General features: G+C 36.9%; 1 protein-coding gene, 2 non-coding genes and 1 pseudogene across 3 annotated transcripts in view; 1 reads left to right on the top strand and 3 right to left on the bottom strand.

Annotated features, from left to right (window-relative positions):
- The first annotated feature begins 1,598 nt into the window (after positions 1-1,598).
- Positions 1,599-1,702, top strand: LOC112479682. The gene has a single exon (XR_003046304.1). It is a non-coding gene; the product is annotated as a U6 spliceosomal RNA (small nuclear RNA).
- A 213-nt stretch (positions 1,703-1,915) lies between these two features.
- Positions 1,916-2,034, bottom strand: LOC112479701 (annotated as a pseudogene).
- Positions 2,035-2,115: 81 nt separating this feature from the next.
- On the bottom strand, positions 2,116-2,234 carry LOC112479681. The gene has a single exon (XR_003046303.1). It is a non-coding gene; the product is annotated as a 5S ribosomal RNA (ribosomal RNA).
- A 4,294-nt stretch (positions 2,235-6,528) lies between these two features.
- The window catches only part of ZNF283 (zinc finger protein 283), an 18,535-nt gene continuing 5,429 nt past the window's right edge, over positions 6,529-19,634 (bottom strand). Inside the window, exons 4-6 of the mRNA XM_025046769.1 lie at positions 19,479-19,566; positions 17,550-17,676; positions 6,529-12,375 (exon numbers count right to left, since the gene is read on the bottom strand). Of these exons, the coding sequence (XP_024902537.1) occupies positions 10,673-12,375; positions 17,550-17,676; positions 19,479-19,566 (1,918 nt within the window). The 3' untranslated portion in view covers positions 6,529-10,672. The remainder of the gene's footprint in view (positions 12,376-17,549; positions 17,677-19,478; positions 19,567-19,634) is intronic.

Here is a 19,634-nt window from a genome sequence, read left to right as displayed (position 1 = left end):
ACCTGTGACTGGTGAGCTTCAGTAAATTCCTGGCTGATTGTTTCCCAGCCTTCAGCTCCTTTGTGCTCATCAGCTGTAATACTCAAATCTCCAGAACTTAGTTGTGTTAGAACAAAACTCTCCCAATAGTCCCTTTACAAACAGCTCTCATTCATTAAAAAAATTTAATCACTCAATATTTGACCACTATGTGTTTAACTGTAGACTTATCTAAAACTTATCCCGGTTATTTTTTAATGTGAGATCTTAGTCGTGATTTAATTTTTTCTAAATGCATATTTTCTCATTTTTTCTCTTCAAATATTGTCTTCCAGTGCAGGAAATATGTTTTCCTCTGTGCAGAAACTACAAAACTCAAGAAAAAATGACCTACTTATATTGATTAGCATTACCCTTATGAATTGCAGGGCCTATTTAATAACTCTAATGCAAAATTCACCTGATACAATTAGCATCCTAACACATGTGATTTGAATCAGGTTTTTAAGGCCTCGCCTTTTAATATGAACAGATAAGTAAGGATCAGGAAGCACTTGAACAACTATTCTATTCTGAAAGGTAAAAATAAAAACAGAGGAAAGTTACATGAGGGAAACAGAGCATATGAAGGAAGCAGAATGAAATTCAAAATTTATAATATTGTCCAATAGATATGAGACAATTTGCATCCATGAAGCAAGTATAGAATGCTATTAATATGAATGCTAGAAGAATAAAAACAGTTTTTGGGAATTAGAAAAATGATGGAAGAAGTAAAAGATTCAGTAGAATGATTGGAACATAATATGGAGAAAACCCCAGAAAAGGGTGTGAAAGTAGAAAGCAGGAAAGAAACATTAGAAAAATAGCAAAACTTTCCTGTAAATGATACTAACTGATATCCCTAGAAGAGAGAAATATAAGTAGTATCAAAGAAACTAAGAGAAAATTTCTTAGAGCTGAAACATATTCATTTATAGACTGAAAAGACCCGTTAATCTAATGAGAAGTAAAATAAGTCTACCTCTACATATCAAAAAATTGGGGAGAAAAAGTATTTTTAAGGCTTCCAGGAAAAAAAAAAGTCATATGGGAAGGGAGAAAAATCATAGATGTGAGGCTTTTCAACAACTAAAAGACAACACAGCAATGTTTTCAAACTTCTGCAATATGTTTTCCAAACTCATTGGAAACTATTGATTAGGGATGATTTAGTGTATTTTCAGAATACACTATATAACAGTCAAACTATTAATTAGGGATGATTTAGTGTATTTTCAGAATAGCAAGATCTCAAAACTTTCTCTTATTTATTGCTTTTCTAGAAATTCTGGAAAGTGTTCTACATTAAGAAAGTAGATGGGAAAAAGTAAAAATATGAGATCCAGGAACTGGAATTTGGTGTATGAGAAATGCTAATAAGACTCTTTTAATGATGGAGAAGGGAAACCCATGTATGACATCTGGGTTTATATAGAGATTACAGTCCAGATGCATGCCTGTTGGATATTTCCAAAATGAAACTATAACAGAATTCCTGATGTGGCCTCTCAAGAATTCAGTAATGAACAGTAAATAATTTTTATACAGAAAAGAAATATTAAAAATGAGCTAATATTGTGCTTGCTTCAGCCGCATGTATGCTAAAATTGGAATGATACAGAGATTAGCATGCCCCCTGCACAAGGATGGCATGCAAATTTGTAAAGCATTCCATATTTTTGGACAGTGAACTGGTGGTTACCAGAGAGAAAGTGGGGAGGAGGGAGGTAGACATGCATAAAGAGGGTCAAATATTTGGTGACAGAAGGAAATTTAACTTTGGGTGGTGAACATACAATGCAATATACATAGGACATATTATTGTACACTTTAAATCTATTTAATTTGTCACCCCAATAATTTTAATTAAAAAATAAAAAATAAATTTTTTAAATGCCTACAGCACCTGGTATTCCAAGGTGGTCTCCCATCCAAGTACTAACTAGGCCCGACCCTGCTTAGCTTCCGAGATCAGATGAGATTGGGCACGTTCAAGGTGGCATGACCATTAGGACATATTATTGTACACTTTAAATCTATTTAATTTGTCACCCCAATAATTTTAATTAAAAAATAAAAAATAAATTTTTTAAATGCCTACAGCACCTGGTATTCCAAGGTGGTCTCCCATCCAAGTACTAACTAGGCCCGACCCTGCTTAGCTCCCGAGATCAGATGAGATCGGGCACGTTCAGGGTGGCATGACCACAGGCAATAAAAAAATAAAATTTTAAAAAAGAGAAAAATAAGCTTATATTAAATTCAAAATTCAAAATAAAAATAAAGTGGGTAGGAGACTGGAAATACAACATATTAACTCATGGCACTTAGAAATTATTTATAATGTAAAAATGAATATTGAACAAAAAATGAGTAAGTTATTGCAGAGAGTTTGTTATTTGGTGGTCAAATGCATCTCATAGAACAGCTTACATAGCTAGGATTTATGAAGTAAACTGAGAACTGGTAAGAGGTGAGGTAAGACAGGCATAGGAGGGCAGATCAGGTACCCTTAGCAGTCCTATGACATAGTTATACTATCGTTCTCTATTATAGATGCTAAAGATGAAGTGATCAAGAGATTAAGTAAACTAGTAAGGGGTGATGCTTTATCCATCTTGGGAACCCACTTATTCTGAGTCAATGCTCTCAACCACTGCCCTATTTCATATGGTGGAAATTCCAGAATTAACAAATAAGGGTTGATTTCCTCATACTACACTATTACCAGAGCTCAATTATATCCAGGATATAAAATTATTCTAAATTGCATCCTCATAAAGATTATGTTCCTCAGTGCATTTAACACCATCTCAGTTCTCGTGTATTTTCTTTCTCTAAATATGAGGAATTCATTTTGATACTGAGCGCATGGTTTTAGTCTCTAAACGAGGCAGAGGTATTCCACCTCCATTTAAGGTCTTCAACATAAATTAATCCACTTGCTCCTTTATTCCTTTGACAAATATTTATTGCGCATCTTCACTGAGCTATGCATTTCTCTGAATACTGGAGATACAACGATCATAAGGGAGACATGTTCCCTGATTTTGTGGAACTTATATTCAAGAGTGAGAAGAGACAATCAACATATAAACAAATAATTAAAGAAAGTCACTTGGTGTTATGTGCAATAAGGAAGAAATGTGAAGCAGTGTCACTGACATAGGGTGCGGCCAGTCAAGACTGGGTGGTCAAGGAAGGCATGTGCAACCAGGTAGCATTTGGGCAGAGACTTGAATTATAAGAAGTCTTGTGAAGAGCTGAGGAGGTGCATTCCAACAGTGTCCCGTAATAGCTTGCCATTTTAAGGAACGAAAAGCCTGTATCCTGGACGGAGTGTGGTGGGCCATGGCAGGGAAATGAGAGGTAATCATAGGAATAATGTGAGTCACTTAGTCAAGGTCACGTAGCACCCGCTAACAAGTGTATAATTCCAAATGCGATTGGAAGACTTTGGAAGGGCTTATTGTTAGAGACCCTCAAATAACAAGAGATAGTGCATAGTTGTAAAAACAGCTTATTAATATTTGCTTCTATCTCATCATGAGGTGTAAAACTCCAAGTTTTATGTCCCGAAACAAAATCCACTGACACTCTCTCTGGAATACAAGGCATGGAGGAGCCATTGTTTCTGTGGCAAACTCCACATGATCTGACCACTATACAGCTACTTATTTATCCTCATCTTGGCAAACCCACTTATTCTAGAAGCTCCTTGAGTCCCAGGGAGCAAGAGCATTGTTAACTCCCAATTCTCATCTTCATCCCATTGCTTTATAAAGATACTGAAACAGAGTCAGAAAGAGGGATATTTCAAATCCTTTTAAAATTATTTTCCAGTTGGAATAAAAAATGCAAGTGTATAGAGACAGAAAGACTCAGACTTTGTCAGAGAACCTTCTGTTGTGTGGAGGCAGGAAAGGGTGTGAAAGGGAAACAGACACTCATCACTGCTAAATGCCATTTAGCAATCTTGCAAAGTAAATGTACAATCTTGCAAAGTAAATGAAGTGTAAAAGTACAGTATTTCCTGGTCCACACATCATTGCACTTCTTTTATGGGAAGTCTGATTCCTTTATGATTTTTCCCTTGGACACTGGAGAATTTCCCACTAGGAGAGACTTCTAGTTGAGCCTGAATCTCAGTTCAACACAGGGCTCCTGGCTTTGATTGTTTCCGTCCCTGTACAGCCCTCTCCTGTTTGCTGGGTGAATATGTCAAACCAAATATTAACCTACAAATCTACAGAAATTAAGGATATGATTCTTTTTTAAGACATGACCTCCAAGTTTTTATAAGATAAGCCCCTGAAGCAGATGGGGAACTCTTTTAATGACATCCCAAGCGGGAATGTAGAAAGAATACATAAGCATCGTGCCCATATTTGCATCCAAGAACGCTTTGCCTTGCTTTTAGTTTGGTAAGCTATACCACTGAAATAGAATGGTGAGGCACAAACAGGTTCTGTCTGCTGTGTGAATGGCCACCCAAAAATTCACTGTGAAAAATTAGAGTAGGCTACTCTGACTTTTGGGGAAAAAGAACTTTACAAGGTTGGACCAGTAATATTCCTCTTCCCCACAGCTATAAAAAAATCAAATAAAAAAACTCATACGAAATGTTCTTATAGGCTTTAATACTTCAGAATTTTTGCTGTATTTTTGAAGTAAACATTAACTTCTGAACAGTCTATAACTATGTTTTGTGGTTTTAATAACATGTAATTTAAATTGTCATGTTTTGTGAAACGTACACATATTTGCAAATTTTTGTTAAAATAAAGGCTCACTAGTTTTTTCCTTATACACGAAAAGTTAATGAAATCTGTGAATCTGCTAGATGTCTTATTTAAACAAAACCTATGTGAGTCTGTGACTAATTTAAAGTAATACCAGTGATTATTTCAGAAATTATCTGTGACCCATTTTAGCAATTAAGAGCAGACATAACATTGTTGGCTAACGGGAAATCTTTCCTCACTCCTAAGATTCACAGGATATGATCTCTCCTTCTTTCTCTGGATGTTGTCATGTCTGTATAGAATATCTAGAAACCTGTCAACCATCATGGTACCAGCCAACACTGGGGGACGCAGAGTGGAAAATGGAAGAGAATCTGGGACTGAATATTTCATTTTGCTGGTGAATCAAAAATCTCTGGAGCCCACTTTCCCTCTGAAAGCCCATTATATGACTCAATGTATTTTCTCATTGTGTCCCCCAGTGTGGTATTTAATTTCTGCTAAGTGCACCCAAACTGTATCAAACAACTAAGGGTCATGGTTCAGAGTGGGAGCTGGAGATGCAGAGATAAAGCTGATTCCATCACAGCCATCAACCAGCTCACTGTCTAGTGGAGAATGCACACACGTGCACACACACACACACACACACGCACGCACAAGGGTCATGGCCTCTGTAGAACTTATATTCAAGTACCATTATTACACGTGCGCGCGCACACACACACACACACACATATGCACGCACAAGGGTCATGGCCTCTGTAGAACTTACATTCAAGTACCATTACACTATATTAAATGACTTATAGTCATTTCACAACAGATGCTAAATGTTGTCCAAGTAGTACAGATGTTTTATGAAGCTGGACACATCTAGTGCATCCCATGTCAGGAGCAAGGAGTGAAGAGAGATTGCAAGAATATTCAAATAGCCGATAAACAATCAGAAAATTGGAAATATAAATCAAAATCATCACAGACACCACTATATATCAACCAGAGTAGCAAAATAAATTTTTTAACTGATGCCGAGTACTGACAAGGATTTGGAGAAAGCAGAACATGCACGCATTGCTGGCGGGAGTGCCAGTTTGAATATGTTTGTAAATCTATTTAGAAGAATTAAACTTACTGAAGTTGAACACGGGCATATCCATGACCAAACCCCAGCAATTCCACTTTCAGTATATACAGAAAAAAACGTGTACATGTACAAGACATGTACAAGTATGATCATAACAGTCCTATATGGAGCTCTGACTTCCCAACAAAATATAATGGATTTTCAAGGAAGGGCTATGTTAGAATGCTCCTTTTATGTGGATCTTGGCTGGTGCTACATGGCTATGGAGCCTCTTTAAAGAAATTATTCTAGGCACTCACTGAATCTGTTGTGTTCAAACTGGAAATTCACAGAAAGAAAACCAACAGGTGAAACTAGAAAAGTGATTAAAGATATCCAATTCAAAACAAAATAACCCAATACAGTCATACAATTTTAAAGAGGCAGTTACAATAGGAAAACAAAAATATTTTTAAAAAACTATTAATCTCACCCACAAAATGTAAAAATGTTAAATAAAATAGTAGCAAATGAAATCAAGTAGTGCATCAAAAAATAACGTATTAATAACTAACCTGGATATATCCAGAAATGAGAAGAAGTCCACCTGTCTGTATAAATGACCACAGTTAATAAATTAAATGCTATATAATCACAGAAGATAATGAAATGGCTTTTGATAAAACTCAGGGATCATTTCAACTTAAGACGCAACAAAGACTTTTACTCATAAATAACAGGAGACATTAGAAGGCAACAATTTGAAAGCATGATGCACTGCCATTCCATTGTAGCTAACAACCAGACTTGGTGACTAAAATGTCCAACTTTAGTCTCTTTCAGTTATGACAGCATTTCCCAATGCAGTCTCGCATCTCTAAGTTGGAAAAGTTTGAGATACACCAGTTTAAACAAAGTTGAACAATTTTCTCCAATAGAATAGTCTTTTGATAAGCTGGTAAGGTGCTTCTGGTTATTGTGGGAATTTAGCAGATGCTACTTCATAAGTTCCTATAACCAAAGATTCTCTCATTTTTTAAGTACTATTAAGCACCAGTTACTTCTGAGACATGATTTCGGAAATGCTGGTATAAGGCACTATCTCCTTATCTCCTAGTTAACATTCAAATATGGTACCCAGGAGGAAAGTCTGATTAGCAATGCTTTATTTTATTAAAACATTCAAAGTACTCTGCTTTGTTACAGTTGATTATTAAAATTGCAACAGTGTGAAACAATGCTCTCAGTCACTAAATAGTGAATAACTGAACAGTAATACGGGTGGCCTATCTGCACAAAATGGACAAAAGAGGTGACATACTGATTAAAACAATGACTGAGATGAACCAGATATTTGTTAATACAGGTTTCGATGGAACTGACACTTTTGAAGATGAATAATTTTTAAAGTGCTGAATTCTAACTGTGAATATATAAACATTCTTATTTCATTGTAACTAATGTTTTGATGCTGGCACTAAATCTTGACAGCTACCTGGTTGAAAGTGATCGTGAGAATCCAAATATCAAGTCTTTTTTTAGAATTGATTAAATCTTAGTGTATATATGTGATTTCCTACTCTAAAAGCCATATGTCTAAAATAAACTATGGGAATGAATTATATATGCCAATTCAATTTTACTGTCAGTCTATATTTATATTTAAACCAGAAGAGTTTGAATCTGGATATTCCATAGGGGTTATTTCTATTGCACGATTCTTATATTTGAATTGTTTGCTGATGTTCTCATTAGAATTTTTATATTTACCTAAGTTCAGAAGCTATCTGCATTCAGTTTTGGGCCTAGATTTACGCCATCCAGTTAAGATGAGCTGGTAAAACATTTTGTAATTACTTTCACCTTGAAATTTTTCCCTAATGGGCTAAAGATTTCCAAGTGCTATTTATAAAAGGAAGCTCTTGGACCAAAAATTTCAAACTTTTATTGGCCCAAATATTTTTAAATATATTGTAATACCTTAAATTTAAAAAATTTCCTTCCCTATGTATAACTACATTTCCTTTCTTATTCATAATTCTATAATGTTGCCATCTTTCTTGATTTTTCCTTGTTCAGGTTTACCAAAGTCTCATTGACGTAAAAGGACTTTTCACAGAAAAATATTGACTGAAGGCTACTGCTTTAAATTCTTAACCATTAGTCTCAAATTTTAGTTGTAATAATTGCTTTTGACTCTTGATTTAGGGCTTCCCCCCACCTCCCCGCCGGTTTCATAGTTCATTGTGACAGGGACCATGGAGATAACTGGGGAAAACAAGGCATAGTTCTGGCTCTCCCTCTGGGTCATAGTCTTCCACTGAGTAGAGCTTCGGCTACATCCTACAAGGTCCAATACACAATCATTTCATTATCATTCTTTCTCTATAATTGTTCTTTCTCTTTAATCTATAACTTACACATATACACAATTATACATGTCCAAAAATAGCTGACCAAGGTTCATCAATCTCACTAGTTGCATAATGGATCTCTAAATTAGAGAGCTCTAAAAGTCACCATCTTAATCAAGTGATCAAATTTAGCATTGGAGATAGTGAGCAAGTAGATATTATGTGCTCCTGATGTGTTGCAATATGAAGTGCACATGACCACCTATGAAGTGTTCTGGCAAAAAATGTTTAAGCCTCTAGCTCTAACTGGACATTATAAAAGATATGAAGGATAGAGGCACAAATTAAATTTCACCATGGGGGAAGAAACCTAGAATGTATGGCATTCTACAAAAAGCTTTCCTGAACTATTCGAAAAGTCTGTTCAAGCCTAAAATCTAGAGAATGGCAACCAAATGCAATGCATAAATATAGAAAAGATGCTGGTTAGAAAATAAACAGCAATGGGATAGAGTCTTGGGAGCACTGAGAAATAGGAGTGAATATAAAAGAATATTGCAGAATTGTTGATAATTTTCTTGTGTGACCATGGTATTAAATAAGATTTTTCTTCTTAAGAGGTGCATGCTAATGTATTCAGGAATTAACAACTGTGATTTCTACACCTTAAGTCAAATGGTACATGAGTATATATACACATGCATACATGTATGTTCAGAGAGAAAGTGAATATGGCCAAATGTTAACAATGATTGATTCTAGATAGTATACTCATTATACTATTCTTTAAACTTTTCTCAATGTCTAAAAATTGTCATAACAAAATTTTAGGAAAGAATCCCCAAATGGATATTTTCTTTTTTGTTCTTTAAAATTTTTAATTTATCTTGAAATGTGAACAGAGAATTTTAATTATGGCCTACCTGTCCGTTGGAATTCATTACAGGCAAACTGCTTCACACCTCTCCCTGGTTCTTTAACAGATATACTCCCAACATCTTAACACTTGCTAAGTCCACACTTCTTTTCAGCCTTAATATTTCATGCAGCTTAAGGGATTAATTCTGAATTAAAACCCTCTCAAGTTCTTTATGTTTTACCAAAATGTATCCAGAATGAATTATCTGAAATTCAAATGAATGACTGGTTATAAAAAGCTTTTCTAAACTCATTATACAAATGGGCGTTCCTCTCCTAAGAATTCACTAGTAGTAATAATAAGAACAATAGCTAATATGTATTGAGCATAGGCTACATACCAGATACTCTTCCAAGGACCTGATGCATACTAAATCCTTTCAGTCTCAACAATAGCATTATCAATCACCATCACCAGCATTTTAAAGATGATGCCCAGAGGAGATAAGCATTTTGCCCAACATTCCACATGAAGAAAGGAGGTGAAATGGTGATGACAGCAAGTATAGTTTGTGCCATGGATAAGGAGCTTCCTACCTTTGTTACATTAACAGTAAGTCTCTGCGATGAATTTGCTGAAGTTTAACAAAGATTGAATAGTGTTAGAAGGATTCTACACATTTATTAAATGAACATACTTGGTATAAATTCTCTACGCTTTGATGGGCAGGAGGAAGTTGTGATTTCCACATTAGCCAATCTTCCTATAGTATGAATATTCTGCTATTCTAATTAGAGAGGTGACAAGTGAAGGATTTCTTATTCTAATTAAATCATATCATGACTTGCCTCATGCATTTAAAAGTGTGAATGGTGTCTCAAATTATTTATGGGGAAGGGTAAACTTTTGTTTTTAATTTCCAATCATTCCTATCATGACTGATTGATACTTTTATAAAATATAATAATAATGTTATGGCAATAACAAATTGCTCTAAAAGTTTACAAACATTTACTCTCATTTTCTGCCTTTATCTTATGATGGACAGGTAACAATTTTAGGGACTGGCACTAGTGTCTAGACAAGTTCGAGTAGCACTTGTCTAAAGGCATTCCTATATTCTGATCCAAAGGGTTTCTCGTTTGGATGAATTCTCTAAGATGTTCTCTAAGATGTATTCTAAGATGTTTACCACATCTACAAGCCTTCTCACATTCCTTAAATTCATAGGACTTTACAGCAGTATGAGTTCTCTGATGTGCAGAGCAAGAACGGAATTAAATGTAGGTTCTTCCCACATTCCCTAAAGTGTTTCTAATGAGTATAAATTCTCCAATGTTTACCAGACTTTGTGCTGTAAAGATCTTCACTTATTCCTTTCATTTAAATGACTTCACGTAAGTATAAATTGATGTTCAATAAGATCATGCAGAAATCTAAAGGCTTTTTCATATTCCTTATGTTCAAAATATTTCTAACTAGTATGAATTCTCTGGTATCAAGTAAATTGTCCATACACAGGTAAGGCTTTTGCACATTCCCTACATTCATTAGGTTTCTCAAGATTTCTCTTCTTGTTGAGTAAGCTGTCCGTATGCAGGAAAAAAAAATGTTCACATCTCTTCAATCATAAGGTTTCACCAGTATCAACTGACTCATTTGAGTAAGATGTCCAAATGAAGGCTTCCCCACAGCCTTTATATTTATAGGATTTATCACTACTACTAGTTCTCTCATGCTGAACAAGGCTCGAGCCACGAGTAAAAGTCTCCCCAAATTCCTTATATTGATAAGGCTTTTCACCAGTATGAAATCTCTGGTGAACACTAAGTTGACAGCCATTACTAAAAGCCTTCCCACATTCTTTACAATCATAGGATTTCTCACCTGTGTGGGCTCTTTCATGTTTAACAAGGCTTGAACCCCAACTGAAGGCTTTCCCACATTCCTTACATTTAAAAGGTTTCTCACCGGTATGGATTTTCTGATGTTGAGTAAGGTGATAGCCACGACTAAAAGCTTTTCCACATTCTTTACATTCATAGGGTTTCTCACCAGTATGAATTCTCTCATGTTGAGCAAGACTTGAGCCACAATTAAAAGCCTTCCCACATTTCTTACATTCATATGGCTTCTCACCAGTATGAAATATCTGATGTCGAGTAAGTTGATACCCACTGCCGAAGGCCTTCCCACATTCTTTACAATCATAGGATTTCTCACCAGTATGGACTCTTTCATGTTTAACAAGGCTTGAACCCCAACTGAAGGCTTTCCCACATTCCTTACATTCAAAAGGTTTCTCACCAGTATGGATTTTCTGATGTTGAGTAAGGTGATAGCCACGACTAAAGGCCTTTCCACATTCTTTACATTCATAGGGTTTCTCACCAGTATGAATTCTTTCATGCTGAACAAGACTTGAGCCACAGTTAAAGGTCTTCCCACATTCCTTACATTCGTAGGGCTTCTTGCCAGTATGAAATATGTGGTGTCGAGTAAGTTGATAGCCCCAACAAAAAGCCTTTCCACATATTTTACATTCATAAGGTTTCTTCCCGGTATGGATTTTCTGATGCTGAGTAAGTTGATAGCCACGACTGAAGGCCTTCCCACATTCTTTACATTTATAAGGTTTCTCACCTGAATGAATTATCTCATGTTTAGCAAGGCTTGAGCCCCAAAAAAAGGCCTTCCCACATTCTTTACATTCATAAGATTTCACACCAATATGAATTTTCTGATGTTGAGTGAGGTGATAGCCACGACTAAAAGCCTTCCCACATTCTTTACATTCATAGGGTTTCTCACCAGTATGGATTCTCTCATGTTTAACAAGACTTGATCCCCAACTAAAGGTCTTCCCACATTCCTTACATCTGTAGGGTTTCTCACCAGTATGAAATCTCTGGTGCACAGTGAGTTGATAGGCACTAAAAAAGTCCTTCCCACATTCTTTACATTCAAAGTGTTTTTCAGCTGTATGAGTTCTCTCATGTTGAACAAGTTTTGAACCATGACTACAAACCTTTCCACATTCCTTACAAACATAGGGTTTCTGTGGATTATAAATTCTTTGGTGCGTAGTAAGAGATTTATTTTTTCTATAAGTGGGCATTTCTTCATAGCCAATTATCATTTGACTGAAGTATTCCTCTTGATGTCCCTGTAGTTCCTCAAATTTGCTTTTGCACTTCCAATTATTTTTGAAAACAGATGCCTCAAGGCCAAGGGTTTTCTTTCCTTCCTTTATCTCCCACTGGGAAAAATTTATTTCAAAAATGTCCTTTCCCAAAAATGTATTTTTGGTTTCATATGTTGACTCCAGATCTGAAGGAAAATAAGAAAACCACACATTTTATTTCCTCTACCAGAAAAATTCCCTCTGTAGTAAAAATAAAAGACAAATTGAAAATAATACCCATAAGTGAACTGGATTAGTAGACTTACTGAACTCCTAAGCATCAAGTCTCTCCTGAACTTTGATCTTTCAGCTCTCATGATCTTAGTTCTGATTTGACAGTTTTCTGAAGGATCTGGCAAAGATTACAAGTCCCTCATCTTCCTGTGTTGATGGTCCCTTAAACCAAAAATGTGCCCTTCCATCAATCAAGCCCTTCTGTGCCCAGATGTGGTTCCAGCTGAACTTTTAATGACTGTGTAGGCTGGCATGATGAACTGGAATCTAGAAAATCGCCACACTCAAAAAACAAATTCATTAAGCTAGGTAATTCATCCTCAAAGGAATTCTTCTGAGTGATTGGTGCTGGGCTATAAAGCAGACAAAATCCTACAGTTCGAGCAGTTATTAAGTTCTAAGGCTCCGCTGGAGTTCAAACAAGAAATGAAACAAAACTAACTAAAGCTATAATATAACTTCTACCCAGCTCAAATCCTGATACAAAGAGGTTAGCCCATCAGTGGTCATGTGGAAGTTTAAGGCAAAGAAAGATTTTTAAACCTAACTTGAACCCGGAAACTGAAACTAATGAAAGTTATAACCTAGTTCCAATTCAGCTCCATGCTTAGAGTGTAGTTTTGTACAACTTAACATCAATAAATAGTTCAATAAATCTGAATTGCCACACAAGGGCTTGCGTTATAATTACCTGGTACTTGAATGTTTGTAAAAGGCTTAACAATGTTGGTAAATAAATATGGGTTTAACTTCATTTTAGATGTTTTAAATAAAACCATTGAAGACCCAAACGAGGTTTTATTTATATAGGTTATATCTTTTGATATTTACCATATTAGAAATTAAAACTGAAAAATTTAAAGATTAATTCATTTTAAAATAATAAATCATCAAATGTTAATATTTTATGAAAAATAATTATATTTTGAAAAACAAAAAATATTTTTAATCCTTTCCAAATCTCCTTAATATCTGGTTTAACAGAAGACAACGGGATTCTCATATCTGCTTCTGTATTCAGTCTGTGGCAGTGCTCTTTTGAGTTGAAGTAGATGAAGAAAATCCAAGCTCCCAGATATGTAACTGTAAGATGGTAGAATATTTTATGAACCCATTCAAATAATCATGAATGTTATTCTTTGATACTACAGTAAAATTTGTGAAGTGGAATTTCTTAAAGGTTAGTTGCAATGTGGAATTAAAATCCACTGCACTTTAGATGATCTTTTTCCATGCATAATTTTGGTCATTTGAACAATAATGATTGAGTTATGCAAATTTTGAGATGTTGACATATTTCATTATATAATATCAAAACAATCACGTTAATATTCTCCATCTCATCATTTAAAAAAAACCCTATGTACTGAGAAGCTGTAGAGCTCAAAATGGTAGATTTGAGTTTCATACAATTCTAATTTTTACTTGAAAGTATGAAGTCTATCATTGGCAAAAATACTGTTAGTTGCTCTTGAAATGACAGGCTCACTTGCAAGAAAATGTTTTCCAACTATCAGTCATTCTTTCAATAAAAATAAAACGGTGTTAGATTAAAAAAGGAGCTAGTTTAACTGGTAATTAAACTTCACAAGTGGTTTTCCTCAAGGCAACCATCACACTTCGGTATAGGAGAAGAGCTTAATGAATACTTCCCATATTGTCACATAGACTATTTACTAAATGCACACTTAAGAGTCGAGATTTAATCAAATAACGTCCAGAGGAGGGGGTTTCAGGACTGTCTCATGTGGGGAGTCAGAATGCAAGCACGGTAAGGACAAGTACCTGTGTGTAAGTGTATGGGTTGCCATAGCCCGAGAGGGATGAGAAGGGCAATTGCATGATCAAGGTAGTAGTGGTGATGGTAATAAAAGGTTGGTTACATGTAGATAGTTAAATCAAGTAAACATATTAAGGACAACGGAAGCCAGGTTTTTCACTGCCAGAGAAGGGATTTAGAAATATGAAGAGTGAATAAGCTGAAATGAAACCTGTAGTGGTAAACTGCAATTGGAGATATCTGTGTGGACTCAAGGTTATCAATATATAAACGTAAATATGCGTGCATATATATGTATGTGTATACGGAAGTATACCTTAGTTCTTCCACTCCCGGGAGCGGCCATCCCACAGTAGCAATGAGCACACTTAGTACCTAGATTTTGGCTTCTAAATAGTGTTCTTGACTAAAAAGAACGAGGGCACCTTGAAGAAATGGCTGACTTCAGGGGTGGAAAGTACAAGATGAGCCTGAAATGTGTTATCGGAAAATAAGGAGGTGCTTAAAGAGTGATGGAGACGTGCCAAAGGATACAGATGCCATCACGACAAGATTCCCAATGGTCAAATCTGGGGCAAGTTCAAATATTTTTGAGCTTCAAAATAAATAACGAGAACACATTACAACCCACCGACTAGAAATCCAATACATGAAGAAACTGACAGTTTGAAGAGGAATGTGATATTTAGTAGTCTCAGTTCCTCCTCAAAAAATACTCATTAAAGGAAAAAAGATTAACTTTACAGAGGGAGCCAGCAGACACCATCCCAATCAATTGCTCAAAGCAAGCATCAGCATTAATGACGAATCATTTGCACTACCAGACAGAATGCAAGAATGCAGTATCGACTCTGTGATATTTCTGCCAAAGAAGCATAATCTAAATCTAATCATGAGGAAATAGCAGACAAACCCACACTAAAGAACACTGTACAAAACAACTGACCTATAATCTTCAAAAGCAGCAAGGAAAGCAAGTCAAGGAAAGACGTATGAACTATGTCAGGCTGAAAGAGACTAAGCAGATTCCTAAAACAACAGTGGCAAAAACGTATATTATCTGGCCCTAGCCTATCTCCTGACCTAATTTCTTAGTACACACTTCTTTACTAACTCTGGCCTGGCATTTTTACAAATCCTCCAATAAAGTTCTTTCCAACCACAGGGCCTTTGCATTTGCCATTACTGTGACTGATATATTCCTCCCCCAGATATTCATGTAACTTGATCCTAGGCTTCATACGTCTATTCAAGACAGCTTTCCCTGACCACCGTATCTGAATTAACCCTATCAATTCCCATCGTTTTCTATTCTCGTGTGTTTACCTCTCCTGAACAATGTTTCATATTATTTATCTGCTTATTTATTTATTTTATGTTTCTCTCTAATAAACTGTATGAGGATGGTCGAGTTATTAATCTTGTTCATAATTGTACTGTCAGTGCCTAGTTAGTACCAATGCCTCGCTGGGAGTTGGGACTCAAAATATTTACAGAATTTATGAATAAATTCATGTATTTATCTACACACACAGAAACATACAAAAGAGTGGGAAAGCAGTTGAATCCAACATATAAGTAAAATGGTGGCAATGAAAACAAAAAGGGGACACCTTCCTCACTGACATGGGAGGGAAACAGGAGAAGAAAACCAAGGAGCGTGGGAAATGAGGTCAAGATGAAGTTCATATGGTCGCCCAAAGTGAGGTCTCAATTTCTTCCCAGGTGTCAGGCCTAGGCTCCACAGAGCTTGGCCCTTCGTAGGAACCTTTCCAAACACCATCCCATCTGTTCCTCCTCCTCCTCCTCTGACCTGTAAGGTTGTTCCCCGCAATACTGGTTTCTTCCCACCTTTGTCTTCCTGGGTTCCAACTTCTTGGCCCTCCCCTCAAAACATCCGGGGCTCTTTTCCTTGCTACAATGTCATCACGGCTGAGTTAGAAATGCAATGTCTGTTTGCAAGAAAAGAAATGCCAAGTGGCGTAGACATTTTTTTTTTTAATTAGAAGCTTAAAACATTGGTTGATTTGCAATAAAGTAAAAGTAAAATAATATTGATAAAGACTTCAGAGGAAAGAAGGATAATGGAAATAAAGAACATGACATCACATAGGAAAGTGATTGTTTTAGACCCATCTGGGCTCCATCTCGTTAGAGCAAATAGAACACAGATTCTAAAGCCAGACTACCTATGTTCAATCACTGCCACTGCCTCCCACCAGCTGTGACCTTGGGAAGTCACTTCAACTGTGTGTGCCTCAGATAAAAATAGTACCTTCCTCATGGAGATGTTGTAAAGGTTAAATACGTTAGTGTATTTGCTCTGCGCAGAACAGAACCTGGTTACTGTAAGCACAGTGTCAACGTTAGTATTGTTATTGTCATTTTGCTAAGAGGAAAACAGAAAGTTTCATGAGACATTTTTAGGATTTAGCTCGGATTTTAACTTGCAACTTCATATTTGTTGTGAGTAAAGGAATGCACCTAAGTGTGAAATGGATTCTGTTCATTCGATCCGCCTTTACATAAAGTGAAGTGGCTCTTCTGGAAGTCAAGGTACACCAGGAGCTTGTTTCTGACCCAGCACACGGGTCAGAAAGAAACGAAGAGCAGTGCTTCTTTAATGTACACACTAATCATCGCCTGGGGAGCCTGTGTAGATGCAGATTCTGTTCTGCTGGTCTGGGGTGAGACCCGACAAGCTGTAATCCTAACAAGCCCCAGAAAAAGCTGATGTTAGGTCTCTGTGTAATACTTAATGAAAAAGTTAAAGCCCCACATAAACCAAATCATGTCTTCTCATCACAGAGAAAACAATCCACTCTCTTTCCCCAAACTAACCAAACTGGCTACCGTCTGGGCTGTGCCTGCCCCCTTTCACTAATTCTCCAGACTCTCCTCCACTAACTGCTCTGGCCTTCTGATGCTTCTTCAAACGAAAGAACCACTTTCAGCAGCAAGGACACAGATCATCTATAAAACTATAATGTTAAACACAGTGTGAAACCTGGTTTCTCTGACAGTGGTTATGAAATAAATACCACGTAACACAAATCCAGCTCCTTGGTTGTTAAAGAAAGGGGCCATTGCAGGAAGGGCCAGAGGAAGGTGTGAAGCTTCCTGAGGGATGGGAAGATCAAGGTGCCCAAAGAAACCATTTCTAACCCAACAAATATCAAAACATTCCTTTGAGAACAGGGAGAAAAAAGTCACCTGGTTTCTTCAAAGACAGCCTCGTAATTCTCAGTGGGGAAAGCTTAGGCTGTAGAGAGGAGATTCTAAATGATTTCAGGCAGATGACCTTACCCAGTGAGACCAAGTTCCTATAGTTCTCCAACATCACATCCACGTACAAATCCCTCTGAGCTGGGTCCAGGCACTCCCACTCCTCCTGAGAGAAGTCAATGGCCACATCCCTGAAAGTCACCAAGCCCTAAAACCAAAAACCCACAGATTATTTGTGAAATGAAATAATTTAAGAAAAAAATCTCCTAGAGGAAAATAGAAGGTCATGAAGGTTAAACTGCAGGAAGAGGAAGACGTACAAATAGGCTAGAGGCCTGTGATACACAAGAGTAGGCAAAAGCAAGGAAACTGGTATTACTAGAACAGTGTCTACGAGTTCTAGAAGAATTCTGTTACAGCAGAAAAAACTTCCTGGATACTGTGAGATAATTCGGCTATCCAGACTCGTCTGGCAATATACAAAATAATCTGTTTTCTTCTTCCAGTAAATAAAAATTGTGTTTGTATATAGGAGGTGTTTATGGGTGTTTATACATACATACAACCTGCTATGTGTCTGCCTCATAAATTCTTTATAAATGTGAACGGCTAAACCATTTTTTCCTTTTAATACAAAAAACCCACATTTTTTTTCTAAATGCACTATAAAACCTCTATTTCATAAAATGATTTCCATTGAATTAAGCATTATCATTAAACCTCAAGTAAATCATTCTATTAGGTTACATGAAAAGCATTTTTTTCTTATGATGAACACACAAAATGTTTTATTAACTACAATTCAGTTCATCATCTGGCTATATGAGATTAACAGCTACTATATTTAACATGTATGTTGAACAAAATTTCCACAGAATTTCTTCATTCTGGGGATCTGTTATCCAGTATTAAAGAACCTGGATCATCTTTCCTATTACCATCACCCCTCGCTTAACTCCTTCCTTCTTCCCAAGTTGGAAGCTATTTGATACAGGATACAGATGTCACCCAAGGCCTGCACGTCCTCATCAATGACAAAATGGACTTTGACACTGATGTCCATCAATTAGGGAATCCCTAGAAAGAACCACTCTCTCCCCTTCTAACCATAAAGGCCTCGCAAAGCACGCGATCGCACATGAACTGAGGCTGAGACCAAGAAATCCCAAAGGCCATCTTAACTCCCCAGAAAACCCAGGTCTGTGATGACGTTCCAAGCTAGTCCAGTGAGACCCTCGTGACTAACTCATCACACCACAGACCTGACATGGGAATGAGAGATTCTGACAAGGGAAACGGTGCAGCCTTGGCGGAACAAGGAAGGAGGTAGTTAACAAAGGGCACTGAGCAAGACGGCCTGCCATGGATGTGTCAGGGCCAAACACCAAAGCTGTTCCTGAGAACGCACAAATGAAACTGCTCTCTTGGCCAGGGCAGGGGAGGAGGGGGTACGTTGCCATCCAGCTGTCTAAGGATTCAGACTGGCTACTTTCCTAGCTGCCTGCCAATCAGCATCAGCATCTTAGCCTGAAAAAGGGAAGCTGTTGTTTTCAAAATGTCTACAGTCTTTCATTCTCTCCTTGTTCCTCTTTTATATAAATGCTGTTTGTGCTGATAGATTAAATCAGTCTACTATTGGTTTGCCTCGTATAAGTCTACTATTGGTTTGCCTTGTAAAAGTGTGCTGCTGACTCTATACCTTTCTTTGACAGTAGCTCAATATTGCCCTCAAAAGACTCCATTCCTTAACTGCTCTCTCACTGCTCGTGATAGAAGACTGAGTACGCAGGACATGTTGAATAATATGTTCAGTGACTATGACAACACTGATTGGAAAAGGGACATAGCAAGGGTGCTGAGCTATTTGGTACTATCCTTCATGGGAATAGGGGAAACTGAGAAGCAAGTCAGGGGTGGGGTTCTGTTACGTAGAAAGCCTTAAGATAATCAAGAAAAATATTCACCAGACCTAAAAATCAGTATTTCAAAGACAGAGAAACACCAACTTACATCAGTCATGGTTCTAGAACTGCAAGAACTAATTAATGCTCCATGGGCTTCTTTTAGTGGAGAAGCGCAGAGTCCAGGAAAGCCAGAGCTGGGGAAGGAAAAAGAGGCTTTAGGCCAGGTTTGCTTCGGTGACATCTTCCTGACTCGAGCTAATCT

This window comes from Pteropus alecto, unplaced genomic scaffold (genome assembly GCF_000325575.1).
Source record: "Pteropus alecto unplaced genomic scaffold, ASM32557v1 scaffold194, whole genome shotgun sequence".
NCBI lineage: Eukaryota > Metazoa > Chordata > Mammalia > Chiroptera > Pteropodidae > Pteropus > Pteropus alecto.
This window is presented reverse-complemented; position numbering and strand designations above follow the sequence as displayed.